This window comes from Crinia signifera, chromosome 4 (genome assembly GCF_055691185.1).
Source record: "Crinia signifera chromosome 4, ASM5569118v1, whole genome shotgun sequence".
NCBI lineage: Eukaryota > Metazoa > Chordata > Amphibia > Anura > Myobatrachidae > Crinia > Crinia signifera.
This window is the reverse complement of record NC_139220.1, coordinates 205,372,583-205,395,831: the sequence shown is the minus strand read 5'-3', so window position 1 is coordinate 205,395,831 and position 23,249 is coordinate 205,372,583. Positions and strand designations below refer to the sequence as shown.

Sequence of the window (23,249 nt, the reverse complement as noted above, 5' to 3'; positions counted from 1 at the left end):
GTCAATGTTTAGGCTGCACTAGAAGGAAGATTAGGGATATGAGGGAATTACTTTCCATAACAATGCATGAGCAGGTAACTATAGAAAGGAAGGTGGTCACAACTGTGACCTTAGAGTGCGCCTGGAGGAGTTGTATCGCTCAAGCTGCAGTTCCAAAAGTGGGATGTCGGTCCCAAACAACAGTGGTAAAGAAAAGGTGGGGTGAAACTGCGCTTAAACTGAAATATGCAACAGGTGTAGGTAAAAAATACAAATATTTATTAATATAAAATATTAATTATAAAACATATATATAAGGCGGGATTACATATCCCATAAAAACATGAATACCATATGCGTTGTGTGAGGTTATAGTCACCCACTATGTGCTGCACAGTCCTGAGTCCGTTCCTAGATTGCCTCTATAGTACTGTCCCGATTCAGTTGGAAGAATGATGATTTCCACGCCAGGGAGCTCCTTGATGTTTGGTAGGTGCTCTACCTGGGATTGGATGGAGGGGGCCAGGGAGCACTAGATGTCATTTAGGTGCTCTACCCGGTTGTAGATATTGTCGCCCCAAATATTAGATGGATGGTGGTGGGGACCAGGGAGCGCCAGATGTTGTTGTTAGGTGCTCTACCTGGTTAAAGCTGTAGTGGCCCCAATTGTGAGCTGGTGGGATGGAATTCCGAGGCTGGTTCGGTCACAGGATGGAAGTGATGACTGCAGATAGGCTGTGGGTGTCCTAAGGTCTCATTCACCGACGCGTTTCGCTGTATGAGCTTTATCAAGGTGATGCTTCTGGTATCATGAGGTAGTGTTTATATACCCTCTCTCATTAGAGACAATAATTAACACCTGTTGCATATGAATTACTGGGAGCTAATCTCATAAACATTTTACACATCTAAGGTTGTCATAGAGAATAGGAGACAAAACTATAACCATTGATAACCTTTTTGTGTAAAAACGAGCATTACAAAGTACATAAAAATGAAGTTTATTTATTTCTATAAGTCAGACCCGTTTCCGGATATCCGGAAACGTCATTTCCGGGTCAGGTGAACCGCACATGCGTTCCACCAGTCTTGAGCGTTCTAGCTGCTATTTCAGCTTATTGTGCCCTTAGTAAAAATGGCGCGGAGCGCACTTCCGGGTCCTGTACAGCGCGATATGCTGCTTCCCCGATTTTTTAAGCTTATACTGTGTGTTACCCACTGAATATATTTGAATATATTAGTAATATGCAGAGAGCCAATATAACGAATAACTATTTCTAACATCTAACATAAATTGAATATCCTCTACAACTGTTAAGCCTAATAATATGTTATATATGCATGTTATACTGAGTGGATCTAGGTATTATTAATCCACAAATATCCCGAACATAATTATGTAAAACTGCACATGCGCTCCCCGAGTAAAGAGATACTGTAGACAGGAACATTAAGTTGCCTTCATCCGTTCTCCACAAAAGGAGAACAATATACTGGGTAACACACAGTATAAGCTTAAAAAATCGGGGAAGCAGCATATCGCGCTGTACAGGACCCGGAAGTGCGCTCCGCGCCATTTTTACTAAGGGCACAATAAGCTGAAATAGCAGCTAGAACGCTCAAGACTGGTGGAACGCATGTGCGGTTCACCTGACCCGGAAATGACGTTTCCGGATATCCGGAAACGGGTCTGACTTATAGAAATAAATAAACTTCATTTTTATGTACTTTGTAATGCTCGTTTTTACACAAAAAGGTTATCAATGGTTATAGTTTTGTCTCCTATTCTCTATGACAACCTTAGATGTGTAAAATGTTTATGAGATTAGCTCCCAGTAATTCATATGCAACAGGTGTTAATTATTGTCTCTAATGAGAGAGGGTATATAAACACTACCTCATGATACCAGAAGCATCACCTTGATAAAGCTCATACAGCGAAACGCGTCGGTGAATGAGACCTTAGGACACCCACAGCCTATCTGCAGTCATCACTTCCATCCTGTGACCGAACCAGCCTCGGAATTCCATCCCACCAGCTCACAATTGGGGCCACTACAGCTTTAACCAGGTAGAGCACCTAACAACAACATCTGGCGCTCCCTGGTCCCCACCACCATCCATCTAATATTTGGGGCGACAATATCTACAACCGGGTAGAGCACCTAAATGACATCTAGTGCTCCCTGGCCCCCTCCATCCAATCCCAGGTAGAGCACCTACCAAACATCAAGGAGCTCCCTGGCGTGGAAATCATCATTCTTCCAACTGAATCGGGACAGTACTATAGAGGCAATCTAGGAACGGACTCAGGACTGTGCAGCACATAGTGGGTGACTATAACCTCACACAACGCATATGGTATTCATGTTTTTATGGGATATGTAATCCCGCCTTATATATATGTTTTATAATTAATATTTTATATTAATAAATATTTGTATTTTTTACCTACACCTGTTGCATATTTCAGTTTAAGCGCAGTTTCACCCCACCTTTTCTTTATGAGCAGGTAACTCACCCCTTGGTCAACAGTGACAATATGTCAAGATTGTACTGTATTGATTTCTCACCACTGTCGACAGTCAATGCTGAAATTATGATCATGTTGACATTCACATCAGCAAGATAAATGCTGACATTATGACTCTCAACATAACATACCACACCCCTAGTCCTGAATAAAATGCAGAAGCAACCTATTGATTCAAGAACCTGCAGAATAGTTTACGGAGTACTGGTCCATAGATCTGTAGTACAGGGTTGCTTGTATGAATATTATCTGCATGGAGAAGTTATCAGATGGAATCTTTTTTTTTTATAGCAGAATTCATTGTCTGCAATATAGCAATATATAAATATGGATACAACACTTTTGGTCACAACCTTCAGGAGGTTATTCTGGTTGGTGCGTAAATTTCCGAATTCTTTCGGAGCGGAACGCACGCCACGCTGTGCGGACATTGTAAGAAGAAACGCCCACAGGTCCTCCGCATATGGACCGACTCGCTCTCTAAGAAGAGGGTGTGTTTACGGACAACATCCAAACCGTGCGTGTGCGTTGGCCACACAAAGATTCTGCACGGTCTTACAGCGTCAGAGCGGACGGGAAGCGGCATGTACGCAGCGATGCAGTGTATTTCCGCAAAACTCACGACTATTCTCTGAACTCATTAATCTGTCACATGACACACTTATGCAATTAGGCTACTTCATTAAAAATTGTTTGTTTGTAATTGAAATCAATTAAATCCTAATAGATACTTAAACACATTACTACCACTTTACATGAACCCTTACATCATGTGAAGTGAAATTAAAGAGTGTAATTAATGAGTAATGAGTAGAGGAGTGGATTGTATTGTGTTCAGCTGACAGTGGTTCAGGTGCGGCCGTACTAATTGGGCAATCCGAATGCCTAGCGCATGACCGAGTGGTGTCCGCAAAGTGAAACTTGCTTATGAAGACCGCATATTTCCTGCCTGTTGGTTCGTTTGCAGTCGGTGTTCTGTCCGAATGCACGCCTACCAGAATTAGTGCACTCCCTTGTGTACGCCCATGTTTACGCCCAGTTTAGCCCACTTTGAAACTACGCCCCTGTGTAGTTCCGAATGACGCCCATATTACGCCCATATTTCCCGAGTGAATGCGGAGCACATTTCTGTACGGTATTAATGAGAACGAGTACGGAGACTGTGCGTGGCACATGCGCATTGCGTTGCCCACACATGCGCAGACGGCTAAAAAACGCCATCCGATCACAATAAGGCCCTCAGTGACACCTTCTCAAGCCTTTGAGTGAAAACATCTCTGTGAGAGATGTTCAAAATATTGGCTAAAAAATCCAGCATCGCTCACATTTGTTATATAAATTCAAATAAAAAATGGTGTGTAAAAAAAAAAAGATTATATTTCCTATATAAGGTAAACATTACGGGTCATAATGAATAAAAATGTTTGCTTGGCAATTTTTCCCACCTATTTGGGAAAATTCACTTGGCACTCAGGGTTAATTGTTATGCATGGTGTAATGCATGGTAATTGTAAAACGTGCAGAAATATGTCCCATTTAATATTGTATTCTGCAGAGGTTATATTATCATTTCCCAGTGAGACATGCATAACTATGAGTAAGTTGCACAGCTAATGTGCTAATTGCTCAGTATTGCATTTCTTATGTTAACTGATATACACTGAATTATATTTGCTACCCTCCTTCCAAAACTGCAACCCCCAGACTCTCCAGGTGGACCAAACAGAGGTAGAAGGAATGTTCAAGAGGGTCAACCCTAGGAAAGCTGGAGGCCCAGATGGAGTGTCTCCATCTGCCCTCAAGACCTGTGCAACACAGCTCGCCCCTATCTTTACCAGGATTTTCAACACTTCACTAGAAATGTGCAAGGTCCCCAGCTGCTTCAAGAGCTCAACTGCGAAAGACCTCAATGACTACAGGCCGATTGCACTAACATCAGTGGTCATGAAAGTGCTTGAACGTATGGTGCTGAACCACCTGAGAGTTGTTACAAATGCTCACCTCGACCCCCTGCAGTTTGCCTACCGAGCAAACAGAAGTGTCGAGGATGCAGTCAACCTAGGGCTGCACCACATTCTACAGCACCTGGACAGTCCAGGCACCTATGCAAGGATACTATTTGTTGATTTCAGCTCGGCATTCAACACTATCATCCCTCACATCCTGGAGCCAAAACTCCGTTCACTAGGAGTCCCAGAACCTACATGCTCCTGGATCACTGACTTCCTGACTGAAAGGAAACAGGCGGTGAAAGCAGGCGCATTCATTTCAAACACATGCACAATTAGCACCGGTGCCCCTCAAGGATGTGTCCTCTCCCCCCTGCTCTTCTCCCTCTACACAAACGACTGCACCTCAGCAGAACAGTCAGTAAAAATTATAAAATTTGCAGACGACACAACGGTTATCGGCCTAATCATGGATGGAAACGAGTCGGCATACAGACGGGAGGTGGATCGGCTAACTAAATGGTGTAGCGGAAACAACCTTGACCTCAACCCCCTCAAAACGGTGGAGATGGTGGTGGACTTCAGAAGAAAACCAAATGCCATGTACCCACTCATAATATCTGACAGAGTAGTGTCGAGGGTCGACTCCTTCAAATTCCTAGGAACAAAGATTTCCTGCGACCTCAAATGGGGTCCCAACATCATTACAACTGTCAAGAAGGCTCAGCAGCGGTTATTCTTCCTGAGGCAACTCAAGAAATTCAACATCCCGCAGGAGCTGCTGCTCATCTTCTACACTGCCATAGTAGAGTCTGTCCTTTGCTCCTCGATCACAATCTGGTTCGGAGGAGCAAACGAGAATGACAGACGAAAGTTGCAAAGAGTGGTGAGGATGGCAGAAAAGATCATTGGGGCGGAGCTCCCCACTGTCCAAGAACTATACCTAGCCAGGGTCAATAAGCGTGCAGGAAAGATCTTGGCGGACAAGCTACACCCTGGCCACAACCTGTTTGAACCCCTTCCGTCAGGCAGACGATTTAGGTCCATCCCAGCAAAGACGACAAGAACTACAAAAGGCTTCTTCCCAATAGCTGTCCACCAACTAAACCGTATTGAACGTACCAAATACTAAATACTAACTCGAACTTTTCTAGATACATGTGAAATGTATGTGATGTATGTTTATGCCTCTCTTCCCACCCCCTTTGTGTTCCCTGATTGATGCTGCACTGTTACCACAAAAAATTCCAAGCATACGCAAGTATACCTGGCCAATAAAGATGATTCTGATTCTGATTCTATTAGATTTGGATATAGTTTGTTAGACAAATGTCTCCTCAATTCATACTAGGCTGACTTATAATGCAATAATGTCAGTTTCCATGACTTTGATAATCTGGTTAAGTGTGGTGTTCAGTACTTTGGTGACATCAGGGACCTGTCGCCTGTTTTCTACCTCCAGGAGCAGTATCGATCAGAGGGAATAACCTGGAATAATATTAACTACTCTGATAATGAAGGTTGTATCAGTCTGATTAGCAAGAGGCCAACAGGACTGATACAGTTGCTGGACGAGGAAAGCAAGTAAGAATTAGCATTGAACTCTCTCATTTCTCGTTTTCTAGAATCTGATTATTATTTTCATTGTAAACAATGTTCTTCCATTCCTTATTTTTGTTGTTTTATCTTAACTGTTATTTGTTTTAATTAGTTTCCCCCAAGCTACTCATCAAACTCTGCTTGAGAAGTTTAAACGTCACCATGAAGGCAACCCCTATATTGAGTTTCCAGCAGTTATGGAGCCAGCTTTCATTATCCAGCACTATGCTGGCAAGGTCAAATATGGTGTTAAGGTGAGATTCTATGTGAATATTGGTTTTCTAAGTATTCTTTAGTTTCTTTGATGTTAAGTCTTGTGATTTGGTTTAAAGTCTTGCTTTGCTATACTTTTGATCACATGTTTAGCTTAGGGAAGTGTGGTTTAATTCCGGTGGAATCTATATACAGTAGGTGGAACAGTGAGAATGAGTAAATTAAGTTTAGTTTACGTGTTGCATCAGAAACACCAGTGTAAATGTAATTAAAGGGGAATTTGGAAAAGTATCCTGTTTGTTTGGGGGTTGGGGGTATTTTGACAAATTTAAGAACTTATTGGAGCCATCACCCTCTGCACATATGTATAATATAATAATAAAAAATAATTAATGACGTATTAGAACTAATTATGAGGCCAACGTTATATGCCAGACATGAAGGACTGTGAACTCTTGTAGGATTTCCGAGAGAAGAACACGGATCACATGCGTCCAGACATTGTGGCCTTACTGCGCAGCAGCCGGAATGCCTTTATTCGGGGAATGATTGCCATGAATCCAGTGGGAGCATTTCGCTGGGCTTTGCTAAGAGCATTTTTCAGAGCACTGTGGGCTTTTAGACAGAGTGGGAGAAACAACATGGGCAAGAAGACTGGTAAGTCTAATAATATATCAGAACAATTCTGGGAGTGGTTGCTATTATGGGATGATGTTGGAGACTACATGGAGTCACTGGGACATGTCTTGTGAATTATGGTTTTAATGGGATGTAATAAAAGAGTTCTAAGAGATGGGTATTTTAAAAACCATTTATGCAGTATATATACTTAACTTTATTGGATGGCACAGTTTCTGACAGATTACTGACATGTTTCCCACTAAGCGATGCCCTCCTGCCTATTGTACGTCATAAGACTGCTGCATAGCTGTCATATGATATACCAGCTCACATACTGTACTTCTATCTCTATTTCTGGGTTCAGTATATGCATCTTTGGGGTATTCTGCCTCTGGCTTTGCTGGGAGTTTGTTACTCTGCCCTCTCTCTGGTTAATCTGTCTCTGTCTTCTCTTCCTGTGTGTTTGCTCTCAAGGCTCGGGCCCCCAATGTACATCGGGGCCTCCAGGCTCATCTCACAAAGGCCTTTCTAGCTTTAGCTTTCTGCAGCACCCCGTCCACCAAAGGAGCTTACAGATCCTGCAGAGGTGTCAGAACGACCAATACAGTAAGGCTCCCATCCCAGAATCCTCTGCAAATTCATGAACATGAGGCTCCGTTTCTATCATTTAGTGCAATAGTGCACCTATACAAAGCTACACACAGACTGCAGCTCCGACTGGACACATACACTGTGGCCCTTATTCTGGTTCACTCGCATAGGCAAATTCCTTCTCAAATGGACCAAAATCATGTGCAATGCAGGGGGGAGGGGGCAGATGTAACATGTGCTGAGAGAGTTAGGTTTCGGTGAGTTATTTTGTTTCTGTGCAAGGAAAATACTGGCTGCTTTTTTTTTACACTGCAATATAGATCTCACTTTGAAGTAAAACCCCACATAAATCTAATTCTCTCTGCACATGTTACATCTGCCCCCCCCCCCCCCCCTGCAGTGCACATGGATTTGTCCATTTGAGAAGGAATTTGCCTTTGCAGGTGAACCAGAATAAAGGCCTTTATACAAAGAGGCTCCATACCAAAGTGTTTTCTGACTGCTTTTACTCATGTGCCTATCTTTTCTGTCTATCCACAAACATACATAAAACCAGCTCATCTGTATGTATAATACAGTATATAATCATCTTTGTTTCCTTTTCACGAGATGTGTAATACAAGAGTTCTCTTTATATTAACATGCTTGCTAGCCTTTTTAATTTATTTTATTGATAACCTTTACAACATTTTGTATGATGACCTCTGCAATAGTATATAAACTTCAGTTAATTACACGTGTGTATGAGATTTGCTGCAATATCATCATGAATAATTGTAGGCAGTGCAATATTTATTGTGATGACCATTTTAGCTTTCTCAGTTTGGCTGTTTGACAGCTGAGCAGGGTTTAGGTTTGTATTCAATCCTGGGTCACGACTGTCAGGCCAGACCAACAGTTGTGATCCGGGCCCATTTCTTGCCTCGCTCGACTGCATCTCGGCAGGCGCGATTCAATGTCCCGCCTTCCGAACGCCGAAAAGGGGGCATAGCCGCGAGAAACGGTCATGGATCGTCGAGATCCGGCAATAAGCTTGACAATCCATGAACTTTCTTGGCAAAACGTGCCCAACTATTGTTAAAGTCTGGCTCGTTTTGCTGAGATGCCTGTTCAATGCTGTCGGGAAAGACAGCATTTAATAGGTCCCGCCGCTATTTCCTCATCGGAAATAGTGGCGGGGCATTGAATACCCCCTTTTGTCTTGGTATTTGCCCGGTAGGCTGAGACTTTCCGATGCATTCAGTAGAGATTCTGATTTGTATGTAGTCCAATACGTGGCATCATTTTTTATATTCAAAATGCCTCATACACCACTGTTTCTAAAGTGCAATTAGCAATAATTAATGGTCCAGTCAGAACCATGGTTGCCCAGTTTGTGTGTAACTGTGTGGGAAAACTATCTATGGCTTACCTCGAATTAGTTATGGTCTTGTAATATCAGTCTAACATTTGACTTAGATGTCAAAATCCTTATTATACCTATACTGGCCAAAACTTCCACTGTTCACATGTATAGTTAGATGCACTTCTGAACATTATAGTGCTGTGCATGTGCACTATAATCTTCAGAAGTATATCCAACTGTACATGTCTGTTTTTATCTGCTATATCTTAAGCCCCGTACACACGGGGTGAAGGGAGCCCCATGCTGAGTGATGTACTTAAGCACAGATTACACAGCACCAATTGCTGATGTGTGCTGAGCGACCCGTGCTGACCAATGTTCTCTGCTGAGAACACTAGTGATCTGACTAGATTTGGAATGCATGCAGTGAAAATCTAGTCAGGCGATGGGAACACGTGGGGCCACACATGGCTGTCGCTATGTGCTGCACACACTGGGCTATGAGTGCTTCATTTCTAAGTGATCTAGACAGATTACTTATGCAGGGTACACACCAGAACGACAAGAGCCCAATCCCATTAATCTAGATCCAATCCCGTGGGCCTTAACACTTCTAGACCCTAATGATTGGTGTAGTGGTGGCAGGTGGGCATAGGTTGAGTACAGTAAAGGTGGCCATACACACACAGATTTATGTTCAGATCTGGCTGGTTGTAACAAAAACATGGTTATGGATGAAAGCAAATCACAGTTGACCATTTGCTTGGAAATGCTGGAAACCTGACAAACTGTCACTCATCCATAACCATGTTTTTGTTTCAACCAGCCAGATCTGAAGATAAATCTTACTAGTTTATGGGCACCTTAAGGGTCTGCTCTGTATAATGGGCCCCATACATCAGCAATCACAATTTATGGATTTCCAGATACAGGGATTTTTTGGCCAGATAAATGGATTCTACAATCTATCTGACTTTGCCCACACATTACAGATTTTTTTCAGTGATCGGCAGATTTTTACATCTAAAGATTGCATCTTCATATCTGGAAATTGCCCAATCGATTGTCATTTCAGCTGTTCATAATGTAAATAGATGAAGAAGACAAATTGGGAATGCCCACACATATAAAAAATATCTGCAGATAAACATGTTTAAAAACCTGATTAAGCAATCGATTGGCGATTTTGATTGGGATTGCCAAAAGGGGGAGCCCACACATCTAAAATTAATTGTGGCAATCATCTCCATATCTGAAAATTGTCATAATTGCTGATGTATGGGGCCCTTAACTCTGTAACTGTATTTGAGGTAGACCAGTCTGCATACGCTGCAGCCGGCAGTTGTATGTGCTGCAAGGCTTGTGTAATGATATGCGATTAACGAATCCTTCAGATTGGAGGTTTGTAGATACACCCCATTAGAGAATAGCGCTTCATGAGTGGGGTTGCTATATTATATGAAGTCTTAAGTGTTTACTTGCATTATTTGATATTTACATTTGAACTATAACCGGATAGGTTTTTTTAAAGGTGACAGGACAGTTGTTTTTATTTCATTTAGTTTCACTTAGTTTCATTTACATAGTAGTTAAGGCTGAATAAAGACTTGCGTCCATCGAGTTCAACCTTGGTTAGCGTGTATGACTTCTTAGCTTCATCCCTTATTATACGTAGTGTATTCTGATATATTTAAACACAGCTTATGATTATTGTTTGTACCCCTGGATGTTTTTACCCAATAGATTATCCAACCTTATTTTAAATGTATTAATTGTGTCTGCCAACACCACCTATGCAGGAGGAGAGTTCCATAATTTAACTACCCTGACGGTAAAAAAAATGTTTCCTTCTAAGGAAGCGGAATCTTCTTTCCTGTGATCCAAAATCACATGTCCTAGAGTCCTTCCTTACAGTAAAAAGGGCACCTGACAGTTCCTTATATTGGCCCTGATATATTTGTACATATTAAGCAGGTCTCCCCTTAAGTGTCTCTTCTCTAGCATAAACAATCCCAATTTGTATTTATACTTGACATAGTAATGTGACATTTTGCATTTATTTGTTACTCAGGACATTGAATAGATACAGGACAATGTTACTGTACTTGTGCATTATTGTTGTTCTATATTAAATGTTATTCATTTTGTTCTAGATTTAAACCTGATACAAACACTAGTGATGTAGAGCTGAACAAATCAGTTGCATCATATATACCTATGCTACTCAAACTTCTGCCTATAACCCATAAGCTCTCCACCGCTCTGCACTTTCCTGCATCTCCAGTCTCCATTCCAATTACTCCCTGCCACCCACTTCACTTTGCCAGGGACTGCCTCCTCCTCCTGTTGCCTTCAGGGCTTCTCCCATGTTTCTACCCCTATCTGTAATGCTCTGCCACCCAATCAGACTTGGCTCCTGCTTCCCAACCTTAATATGTGCCCTTAAAACTGCTTTCTCAATTGAATCCCACCAGCCTTTCCTATCCCTAGCTCCTGCACTCCTTTTTTCCCCAGTTTTAGAACTTGTGGCATGAAGTCAAAAGGTTGACATAACAATGTTGATGTCCATTATGTTTACATTGTGGTGCAGGACTGCCTCATAGAGCAAGCACTGGCAGAGAGGAAGGAGGAGCCCTGGAGAGTTAAGAGAAGGGGTGTGGCTCCTCCTCTCCTCTAGCCGGACCATACCCCCTTCTTTATTACATCCTGCAATGCAGTGGCAGGTTACTATAATGAACCATTCTTGCTTCTAATGCTGCTGACTGTGGCTCCTTTATTGTGATGGGCCCCTGTGCAGAAAATGGCTGCGTAGCTGCTAGTTACACCCCTGCTGCTTACTTCATCCTTTTCGAGTATACCCATAACACATACACTGTAAACTATCGTGATCAAGGCCCTATCTCCATCTCAACATAGTCATTTAATATGAGCATTGCAGGTATTTCTATACTGTATGTAAAGTTATTTTCCTGTATATAACTCAGTTTACAGTAGGTATTCAAAGCTCATCTGGCTATTCCAAATACAAATATTCTGCATCTCCTTCCTTGATTATAAAATATACTATGGGGTATTAAATCTTCCGCCGCTATTCCCAACGGGGGAAATAGGGGCAGGGCCCTATTCAATGTTTTCTTTCCCGACAGCATTAAACAGGGTCCTCAGCAGAACAGACCTGACTTTAGCCGCAGTCAGGCCCATTTTGACGAGAAAGACCATGTATTGTCGAGCTCCCAGCCGCAGCTCGTCGATCCATCGCCGTATCTTGCAGCCACACCCCCCCTTCCGGCGTTCGGCAGGCGGGACATTGAATCCGCCTGCCGATTCTTTGTCTAGCCGGCCGAGATCGGGACAGGGTCACGGCTGTCGGGCAAGCCTGACAGTCACCTGGGATTCAATATCCCCTAAGATATGTAAAGACAAAATAAAAAAAAATAAGCACTACCCTTTTCTTTTCATTTATTTTCAGAATATATAGATTTTTATAAAGTATTTTTAATAAGCTTCTAAGCCTGTATTTACTTACGCTCTCCATACACTTAATTCAGGCACACCCAAACTGTGGCCCTACAGCTGTTGTGAAACTAAACATCTCAGCATGCCTTGCCATAGTTTTAACATTCCCTATTAGCAAACCTGTTGCAAGTTATGATGGGACTTGTAGTTTCACAACAGCTGGAGGGCCATAGTTTGGACATGCCTGATTTGGGCCCTTTTCACCCGATTCCGCCAGATCGGGCAGAGACATTGGATGAAAAGTGCTCAAATTGTGTGTGCCTAACCTCTGATTCCAATCCAATGTGCGCTCCTGTGCACATTGGATCCGTAGATTGCAAGTGCTTTGTTTAAGATTTGTCGGATCTGGTAGGATCTGACAGCACTTGCTGGGGTCCCATATGATACATTGTATATTAAAGGACTGCATACAATGTATCGTATGTGGGCTGGCGCCTCCCCGGCGGGTAGTTCCCGGGTATAAGCTTTGAGGTTGGTATGTGGATTAATAGGGTAATGGACCTCTGTCACCATCACGGTTAGATCTACTGCTGTGTAAATCTTAACTACAAACCTTACATTTAAGCTTGGTAAGTCTACATCTTATCTACAGTCTATAAACTTAAGCTTCGTAAATCTACATAGTTCTAACATTCAGGGAAGTTCCACCAATCAAGACTCTAAAGCTAGGTACATGCCTACACAATTATCTGACAGATCTGATTTCCAAACCTGTATCTTAAGAGAGTGTGCACAGCTACGATCATGTTTTATCCAAAGAAACCTGATTGCATCTGAAGATATAATTTAGTTGAGATGGTACAATAGTTGACAAACCTGCAAGTGTGTACACACCATCAATCATTTTGGCCAATACTTATTCTGCTGCTGCTGCCATGACCTTTTCAGCAGATGGTTTGATCACAGATAGCGTGGTAAATTGTTATAGTGTGTATGCATGAATCAAATCGTACAATGGTCGCACGATCTGTTGGAGCACATGATCTTCACACTATCTGCAAACTATCTGCTCACTATCTGTACACAATCCAATGTAGAGGATGAATCTTTAGTGCAGCAGGTAGAATCTCCAAAGCAACCAAATGACCGGCTGGAACATGGATCGGAATCACATTGAAAACATGGCCAATTCTGCTCTTTTTACATACAATCGGTTGAAATCGCATTGAAATTGGGGGAACTGAGCCCAAATCGTTCTGGTGTGTGCCAAGCTATAAGAAGAATCACATCGCAAGTATGATTGTATAAGTGTGTAAGGGGGCATACACACAGGGCAATTTTTGCACATTTTCTATGATGATCGCTTAGAAATGAAGCACGGAACGATCCGTGTGTATGCCCGGAGCGATGTGCAATCCCACGCATCGCCATCGCCCGCTCAGATCTTGAGCACATGCAGTCAAGATCTAGTTAGATTGCGCTGCATGTGCATCATGCTGCTGTTAGTACAGATTGCTCGGTACACATCGCTCTATATTGTGTGTGCTAAGTGTTCTGTGCCAACTAGGTTGCTTAGCACACGCCGGCACATCGGCCTGTGTGTATGAGGCTTAAGTCGCCAATAATTAGCAAAAATGCTAAATAAGTAGTAACTTAACAAACAAACCAAAAAATTATTCTGTTCTGTTCTTCCCCTTCCCTGCCTGATAAAAACCATTTCACTCATTTTATATGTATATGCATTCTTTGTGTCACCCCAAAACAAGCCCAACATATTTTTCCTCCTAGATCTGATTCTACATATTAAACTAATTTAGTTTAGTCGCCAAGGTTATTCTGTTATTTGGCACGGTGATAGATCACTGAAGCTGTTCACCATGCAACATTGTTTCCATCTCCACTGAGATCTAGTTGTGTATGGTATGACGCAGTAGGCATTAACCAGCATTAAAGTAATATAGGCAAGTGATAACATCTAAAACAAGTAATGGGAAGGGAAAAAAAGGGGCCTTTTGTGTTTGATCTTTTTTTCCAGCCCAACATTACATGCCTAAGGCTACTTTTCCAGCAGCAACATTTGTCAGTATCTCCATCACTACAATTATTTTCCCATAAGTCACTCATGGCAATTACAGCTATTGTAAGCTGTTGTTGAATAGTAATGAAGAAAGTAAGGAAAGAGACTTCTGAGTTTTTTGAAGTGTTATGGGCCTGGTGCAGAGATATAAATATTTATGTGTGTGTGTGTGTGTGTGTGGCACTCAATGGTCTTGAGTTTTAGGACAACGTTTTAGTGATAGAGAATGTTGTCCAGCATTTCGGGGGGGGGGGAAATGGTTTACTGACCCAAAACGTTTTTTTTTGTATCACTAAAACTTTATCAAGACCGTTGAGTGGCGATGCCTGATTGTATACTGCCGACTATAGGGTGGGCAATGTCTAGGTCTACCACTATTGAAGCAAAGCAACAACCACGCAGCATTTCCTACAGCTGCATGGTTGTTGCTGTGCTTGTAATGATGAATTGCTGAAGTTTGATGTTAACTCCTGATGAATGTCCCTAGTGGACAGAAATGTTGAGTATCTTTATACCAATATGTCAATGAAGCATACATATTAAATACTGTATACAGCATTTTTTATTGCATAAAAAGTGGCAGGGCTGGTGCCGCCACATACGGTGGGATTCTGTGAAGGCGGTACGAGCAGTATGTGGCCTTTGCTGCAGCCCATGTCCTGCACTGGCTCATGGCTCACACACTGGGGGTTATTCTCATTTAATTGGTCCCCCGCGTGTTCGCACGGTGCAACAGATTTTTTTGGTCTGCCAACACAGAGGTGTCTCAGATCTGCGAGCGCTGGAGAAATCATTTGATGGTCACCGACCATCAAATGATTTCACCCCCGGCACCCAAGGCTGCGATTGGATGATTATGCAAATCATCCAGTTGCAGCCATCTGGGGAATCACGGCGTGCGAGGGGGGGATGGCCATCCCTGCGGGCGTTGTTTAGTCCACATGCAACGCTGCAAAATTCACAGCATTGCATGTGGACCAGAATAAGGTCTGTGGACAGAGATGTTGTCTTCTCCCCTGATGCTCTGGAAGCTGTTCTGCCAGTTGGGGCCCCTGTAACATGCTCAGTGAAGCAGTCTAGTGAGCTAAATCAATGTTCCCTCCCCTCCTCCTGCCCCCTGGGGCATTTAGAAATGATAGCTTGAGTGCTGATAAGTGGATGGGTGCAACATAAGGTGTAGCGGCGCCCTGTCACAGGTACTGGGATGTTCACATGGAGGCAGAGAGAATGTGTCAATAGAATTTCAGGCTATACAGAGTTGGATAGAAGTGAACTGTACATCTGTTTTCAGATGGAACTTTTGGACCTTGTTCAGGCTGGTGCAAGTGTGCTGGCTGCTGTACCATTATTGTGCAAATGGTCAGGTTTGGAAAAATCTGGGATTTGTAGCATGAAGAAGTTCTTTGTTTGCAGATCATCGGTTTTTGGTCAGATCAGGCAATTTGGTAAATGCCAGCCAGAAGTATAGGGTCCTTTTTAGTTATTGAATTACTCCCATATGACCCATGCCGATTGTACATTTCCAGTCATCTTCCATACAAAATTCTGTCTAGTTGCTCATACACACACAGACCAGTATGGCCTCTTATCTGACTATATGTCTTACTGGCTCCTTTAAGGTGCCTTAGGTTCTATATACTCTTACCTGTTTTTACTTCTGGCAGCACGACATTCTCCTATTGTAATTTCTAGCAATTTTTTGGTACTTGTTTCCTAGCACGGTGCCCGTCGGGGTTGATCGCATGCCTTAAGTTTAGGTGCTTAAGGCATGCGATGGACGTGATTTTCTGTCAATTACCAGCTTTAATTGCCGGTAAAGAGAAAATCGCGTTGATCGCATCCATCGCGTGCCATTATAATGGCACGCGATGCGACCAACACGATCAACGCGATTTTCCCATAGAGAACAATGTTAAATGAGTTTTAAAGTTAAAATTGTGTTGATTGCGTCAATCGCATGCCATTATACGCGATTTTACATAGGGAACAATGGGAAATGGGCCAATATGGCCCATTTCTCATTGTATATGCCCCCTCTTGGGTATTAAGTATGCTTAATGCCCCCCCATTGTTAACGCCACCCCACTATTGACACCAACCCGAAGCGTATACCTGTGAAGTTATGCGCGTCCCCTCGCGGGGCTCGCTGCACTCGCCACGCTTCGGGTTCGCTGCTCTCGCCACACTTTATAAAATCAACTCCACGCCGACGTGGATAGTGGGGGTATGAAAAGGTCGGAGGACGCGTACCGGAGGGCCATTTCACCCATGAGGGGGGGGTTTTGCAATGAAAATGAGGGTTTGGAGGCTTTTTACATTGAAATCAATGTAAAATTGGGTCTCAGGGACCATTGTACATTGATTCCAATGCAAAAATCGCATCGCATGCGATTTGGTTGGCATGCGGTGCGATCAACGCAATTTTTTCGGCCGCGATCAATACAATCAAAATCGCTGGCGCCGTGCTAGGAAACCCATTTTTTCCCATAGGATGGTTTTTTGTAAACCCATTACGTTTAGAAGTTCACGTATTAAATTATTTCTATAGTGCAGAAAGCAAGGCTTTACAGAAAATATACACACATGTATTTGTTATGCACATTATGTAATCCCTAGCATCATAGTATTCATTAGTGCGGCCTACAGGACTTTAGTGTATGTGTTTCTGGTTTGTACAAGGTTTCCCACATGAATTCAATAGTTTGCTTTCATTTATTGTCAGCACTACTGTATTAATCAACAGTTTTACGATGATCTTTGTGTCTGACTTCCAAATTAATCAAGAACGTAAATCCCTATAGATATCATTTTAATTAGAAAATGAGGTGTAATTCCAGAGATTGCTAGATAGGATTCATGAAACAAATGTTTCAATCCGTGGACATCATTTATGACGTGGATTACAATAGCTGTATTTAACATCTTTTCATCTAAATGGTACTTCCAATGCACTGTGCTTTTGTGTGACTTTTTTTGCATTGTTAGAAATATGCTTCTCATCTGCCACTGGCAGGAGCAGGATGAGAAGTGACCTTTACCTTAAGTGGTGCAAATGTCTTGTCTTCCGCAAACATCTCTATTTTGCTTTGCAATTCAGAGTATTATTACAGAAATCCCTGCACTCCAGCACCAACATGCAGCATTAGTATACATAAGTTAACTTTGGTATATTTACTTTAGTTCTGCGTAAGACTTGATTTTATTGATTTTGCTGCAACAGGCTGAATATGTGGATAGATAGGATCGTGATTGTCCGTACTATTGCACAATCAGCTGTCAATAATCTGTTGGCAATACTTGTTTTAACTTCAAAGAATTTCGGAATGATAACCTTTTAACTGTTCACTCGTACCTTTTTTGATTAATGCTGTCACCGTACCCAGAGGATGTGGCCTTTCCACAGTAGTTGGATTTTCAGGGGTAGATTTATTAAGGTCGGTGAAGTGATAATGTGTCTGGTTTTTAGCATCAGCCAATCAGCAATTAACTGGGAAGTTACAGGCTTGGTTTGAAATATGACAGGTAGAAGCTGATTGGCCGGTAATAAAAACCAGGCACTTTATCACTTCACCAAGCTTAATAAATCTACCCCACAGTAACAATTATTTTGTTACAGAGTCCAACAGAAATGAACCGACTTCATAAATATGTACTAATTTAGACCCAAGAACAAAATACTATTTATCAGCTTGTGGATGGGGCTGTGATAACTCCTACAGTATGCATAACTCTGTGGGACGTGGAATAGGTCTGACACCTTGCTTCATTTAGAACATAGTAGTAAATGTAAATTGCAGTACTGGATAATGTTTCCCTTTTGCACAATATCAGAATAGGTCACACTTTCCTCTACTGACCATGTGCAGGTCTTAGATTAGAGCATAGGTTTCCAAACACTATCCTCAAGGCACCCTAGCAGTCCTGGTTTTAAGTATATCCATGCTTGGCCACAGATGACTTAATAAGTATCTCAGTCAATTTGATTTAACCATCTGTGCTGAGCAATGGATAGCTTTAAATCCTGGAGTTTAAGGGTGTCTTGAGGATGGCCTTTGGGAACTTTGCATAAGTGGTTAACCCTATGGCATATATTCAATGCCGTGGGCGAGCGGTGACTGCGAGCAGGACTTTTTGCTCGCAGTCACCGCTCACCCTGTCAGTATTCAACTGACCCCCCTCATTCGCAGATTCCCCCTTGCTCCGTTTTTTGAGCGAGTGAGAATTTGTGAATGTGCCTCCAAAAGCTGCGAGAATCGAGGCTAATTACAGCGAGTTTGCTGCACTAGCCTCGGCTCTCGCAGTTTAGGGGAATCCTCGCCGTTTTGTGACTGCGAGGATTCCCCCGGAACGTTGCATAGTGCGAGCGGCCGGCGCGGGGGTTAAACTGCGAGGATCACTGGTTTTCTGTGATCCTCGCAGTTTAACCCCCTCGCCGGCCGCTCGCACCGGCATTGAATACTTGCCTTTGAGTGTGAAGGGAATTTGTCAAAATAGGTGTGAAAAATGCCAAGCAAACCTTTTTTTTAATTATTATTATTAACCCTTTGAGTGCCAACGTTGCCATGAGAGATCCACAAAATATCCATTAAAATGCAAGCGTTGCTCAGTAGTCATTTCATTGACTTGGCTGTATTTGTATTTATTTATACTAAGAGAACAGTCACTGTGAGCAATGGTGGCATTTGTAGCGGATATTAGAAGGATCGCTCACAGCAACATTGGCACTCAAAGGGTTAAAGAAAATCACTTTATAATAAACAAAACATGTATTTGTATTTGAGTAATTTTCTTTAACCCATTCGAGTGCCAACGTTGCTGTGAGTAAGCCTCAAAATTACCATCATCGCTCACAGTGACTCTTCATTTAGTGTAAATAAATACAAATACAGCCAAGTCAATTTATAGACTTGTGAGCAGCACTGCCATTTTTAGCAATATTTTGAGGATCTATCACAGCAACGTTGGCACTCAAAGTGTTAAATCACTTAAGTACAAATACGTGTTTCGTTTATTTATACAGTGTAGATGACCAAAATATCTTACGAGTATGACTACACATTTTTACCTAATTCCATGTTCTGTAACAGCACTCTTAATGTATTTGTTATTAGAACAGGGTGCAATAATGCAGATGCAGGGACCGGGTGCAGAGAACAGATCTTGCTATTGGTTTTATTATTGTAATGTTTGTAACTTAACTCATTTTTGCATGTTCCTCTTTCCACCTGCCTGTGTCTGTAATATATTTACCACTCTCTTTCTGGCATGTGACATCACAAGAACGCATGTGTCGCCCCTCCCAGGCCTGCATTGTCTTGCTCTTTCACTCAGGAATGTTGCCTGCTACTCATGCCATGCATATATTAATGTCCTTGTGTTGGTCACCTGGGCATGTTCCTAACATTTTCAAAAACACATGAGCACATAAAGTTGCTAAATCAAAGGTCTATATATTGATATACTGATATGAAAATGGCAAAAGAATTCTTGAACACACTAGTACTGCTAGAATGAGAAAAGAACGGCACAGGCGCACACACCTGCAGAAGTCTATAAACACAGACAAAGCACATTTTTACTACAGTTCTAAAAGAGCAGATACATCGTTTATCTGTTGGAGGACTCTGGTTCCTCCTAGTCATGCTCATTTGGAGTCTAAAACTACTGTCTTCTTTCAGATATTCCTCGTAGGACTCCTCGCACCCCTCTTTCTGACCTACAAGGAGTAAACACCATACAAGAAAGAAGCCCACGGTAAGGGAATACAGACCTTGTAGTTGTGTATGTGTATTTGTTTATCCTTCTTTTAATTTTATTCTTTATTGCCTGCCTAACCCTTTGAGTGGCAACAGTGCTGTGAGAAATCCCACAAATATCTGCTAAAAATGCCAGCATCGCTCACAGTGACTGTTCCTTTAATATATATAAATACAAATACAGGCAGGTCAATTAACTGAAGTTTAGTTAAATATTGCACCCAAAAAAGAACAGTCGCTGTGAGCAGCTCTGGCATTTTTAACAGATATTTTGAGGATCTCTCACAGCAACGTTGGCACTCAAATTTCTCAAAGTTGTTTTTTTTTCCCGTACTGTTCACTTGTATTTTAGAGACCTGACCTGGGCTACACGGCGACAGAGTCGCTTGTCCTCATCTGGTCCCTATCTTGAGGGAGGTGGAATCTTCATTAGCTCACCCAGCTCCAATCTGAACAGCAACAGTGACAGCAAGCTGTTGGAGAGAGCCCATGGAATTCTTATGTAAGTGTGGCCATTGTCTGCACATTGGTTGGGTAAGGGACACAACGCAACGGAGACACTTCTACGTGCTTTGGAAAGACACTGGGGTCTGCCAGAATAAGCTAATGGTAATATATTATCAGGAAAGAAGCATGCACAAACATGCTGATGCATGTGAGACACAAAAGATTATATTGTTTACAATTAAATATTGAGAAAAAGAGTCATGTAGCACAGTGTCATCATGTAGGTTTGGTATTTGTACGTATGGTTGGTTATGACATGGCTTCAAAATATTCTTATTTTAGGAGAAATAAGAACACAAAATCCAAACCTGCCCTTCCCAAGGTGAGTCCTAAAGATTTATTTCCATTCATAAGGTTTCCCCTTATATTCTGAAAGGCATTTAACTTGTTCGTAAATTTGTTTTAAAAATGTTTTTTTCATAGACAATGTGACAATTTTGGTTCTTTATCTGTTTTTGAATTCTCAGCATCTTTTGGATGTAAAGTCCCTGAAACATCTCTCCAATCTTACTCTGCATGATCGCATCACAAAGTCCCTGCTGCACCTGCACAAGAAGAAGAAGCCACCAAGTATTAGCGCTCAGTTCCAGGTGTGGTGAATACTCTTAATTGACGGTCTCTTAAACATTTTGCTCACCAAATTTTTTTTTCTTTGCCGTGACAGAGTATTTCCAAGGGTTACATTTCTTTTTTATGCTTTAGGCATCCTTAAACAAGCTGATGGAGACACTGGGGCAGGCAGAACCCTATTTTGTGAAATGCATCCGCTCCAATGCAGAAAAGGTAACAATCACTCAGATGGGTCTGTAATTACATGACATTGATTATTATATGTAATTGTAGAACCAACATTTACATATGTGTTGTTCACGTGTTATTCCAGAGCTACTCCTTAAGTGTGTGTGTGTGTGTGTGTCATTCAAATATTACCAGATTTTTGTTCCATCCAGCCAGATTGCGCAATAAATCTCCAAGTGTATGGCCAGAAAGTGTGCAGTTGCAGAACTGCCATCTACTTCTGTGTGTATGTTTGATGTTGGCCATTTACTGTACTTGTGTGTGTGTGTGTGTGTGTGTGTGTTTGTTTTTGTGGTATTGCTGAATTGCCAACTACAAACATGTGACTGCAAACCGCCATAATTTTGTGTTTTATATCTTCTTGTGTCAGTGCATGTAGAACCACCATTATTGTTATTAATACCTTTTCAATCAGAAAGAAAATAGAGGCTTGATACATATGTTAAGTGCCATAAATTGCATATTGGGTCAACCATATTGCAATGGACAGGGATGCTACTTGAGGGCAAAGGAGACTGTAAGCAGTGTTTATTTTCTTGAGGGTCAGGGGATTCTTTCAGCATAGATTAAGATTAGATGTGTATTAACTGTGTAGATGTGGTAGGGTAAACATGCCTTAGGATGCTTAGAAGATAGTTCAGGAATGTGATTGGCTTATTTAAAGAGGTGAGCTTCCAGGGAATGTTAAAAGACTTGGAGGCTAGGGGAACATTCTGTTGTACTAGGTGTATGTTTCTGCTATTTTGTACATTATGTTGTATTGCAAAATAATGTGTAGGGACTGATAAAACAGATAAGCCTTTTAAAAATACTTGGCACAGGAAATTAGATTAGCTTCTGCAAGCAAATTAGATTTTATGGGTAAACGTCTGGTTAATCCTTAATATAACAAGCCTACGTCATTGACGTACTTTACCAAGCAGGGTCTTCAGAGGACCCCACTGTTTTTGTCTAAATTCTCAACTGTTAATGCGGTTAATTACTAAAATTCTGTGTTTTTAGGTTTCTGAAGGGGTCCTCATAAGACGTCCGTTATACTAAGGGTTAAGGGAAGACCAGTCAGGGGGGAAATACATTATTCAAGGCAGGCGATGGATAATTCAATTTAGACCCATACTGGGTGTGAAAAAGGGGGTTGCATCAAGCTTTAGTGCCTGGGTGTATTTTATTAGAGCGCCTTTTTCTTGCTTGATAAATAGCACAATTTTAAGTGCTAACCAATAGAATCCTAGTAATTTGTCAGACTTATGGGTAAACGCAATTGAGGCGCCTCAAAATGTAAGTTATCATGGATTTTTTTTCTGGTCTGCTAATATGGGAGTTGTAGTGAAATAAAGTGCTATGTCCCAAGTCCCAACAAAACTGTTCAAGTGAACAGAGACTATGGCACTGATAAAGCTGGTCCAGAGAGTCTAGCTTGCCCTCAGCTTTGTTGCATCTAAGGAGTATAGTACCTGCTTAAGTGAATTACCCCATAGTTGGTAATTCAAACCTTGGTATCAGCTGAACCCCACACCAAACTACTTTCCAGCATCGCAGGCACCATATACCCCGTAACTAGAAATTAAACTAGGAAAAGCTGAAGTTCAGCAGAAGTCCATCTGCTCCCTATCACAGAGAGACTTGGTCTGCTATGTCAACCTTTTACCTGGTTCAGAATCTGGACAGCTTATTCTGACCCCATTGTCTGACCACATCGTCAGACACCCTGAGTCCCTGCGCTGCATCATTCTAGCTCTGGAACTGGAAGACTTCATGGCCTTTTTGGGCGTTCAGGATGACTATTTATATATTCCCATCCAGGACAGTCATCGGCCCTTCTTGA

At 41.9% G+C, this 23,249-nt stretch overlaps 1 protein-coding gene across 8 annotated transcripts in view; it reads left to right on the top strand.

Annotated features, from left to right (window-relative positions):
* The window catches only part of MYO9A (myosin IXA), a 131,819-nt gene that overhangs the window by 63,502 nt on the left and 45,068 nt on the right, over positions 1-23,249 (top strand). For 6 of the 8 annotated variants that reach the window (XM_083183536.1, XM_083183533.1, XM_083183531.1 and 3 more), the window contains exons 12-20: positions 5,924-6,045; positions 6,173-6,314; positions 6,735-6,930; positions 7,369-7,500; positions 20,042-20,117; positions 20,472-20,621; positions 20,909-20,948; positions 21,094-21,216; positions 21,329-21,409. In XM_083183536.1, the coding sequence (XP_083039662.1) occupies positions 5,924-6,045; positions 6,173-6,314; positions 6,735-6,930; positions 7,369-7,500; positions 20,042-20,117; positions 20,472-20,621; positions 20,909-20,948; positions 21,094-21,216; positions 21,329-21,409 (1,062 nt within the window). The remainder of the gene's footprint in view (positions 1-5,923; positions 6,046-6,172; positions 6,315-6,734; positions 6,931-7,368; positions 7,501-20,041; positions 20,118-20,471; positions 20,622-20,908; positions 20,949-21,093; positions 21,217-21,328; positions 21,410-23,249) is intronic. The other 2 variants (XM_083183537.1, XM_083183534.1) reach the window with 1 other exon arrangement.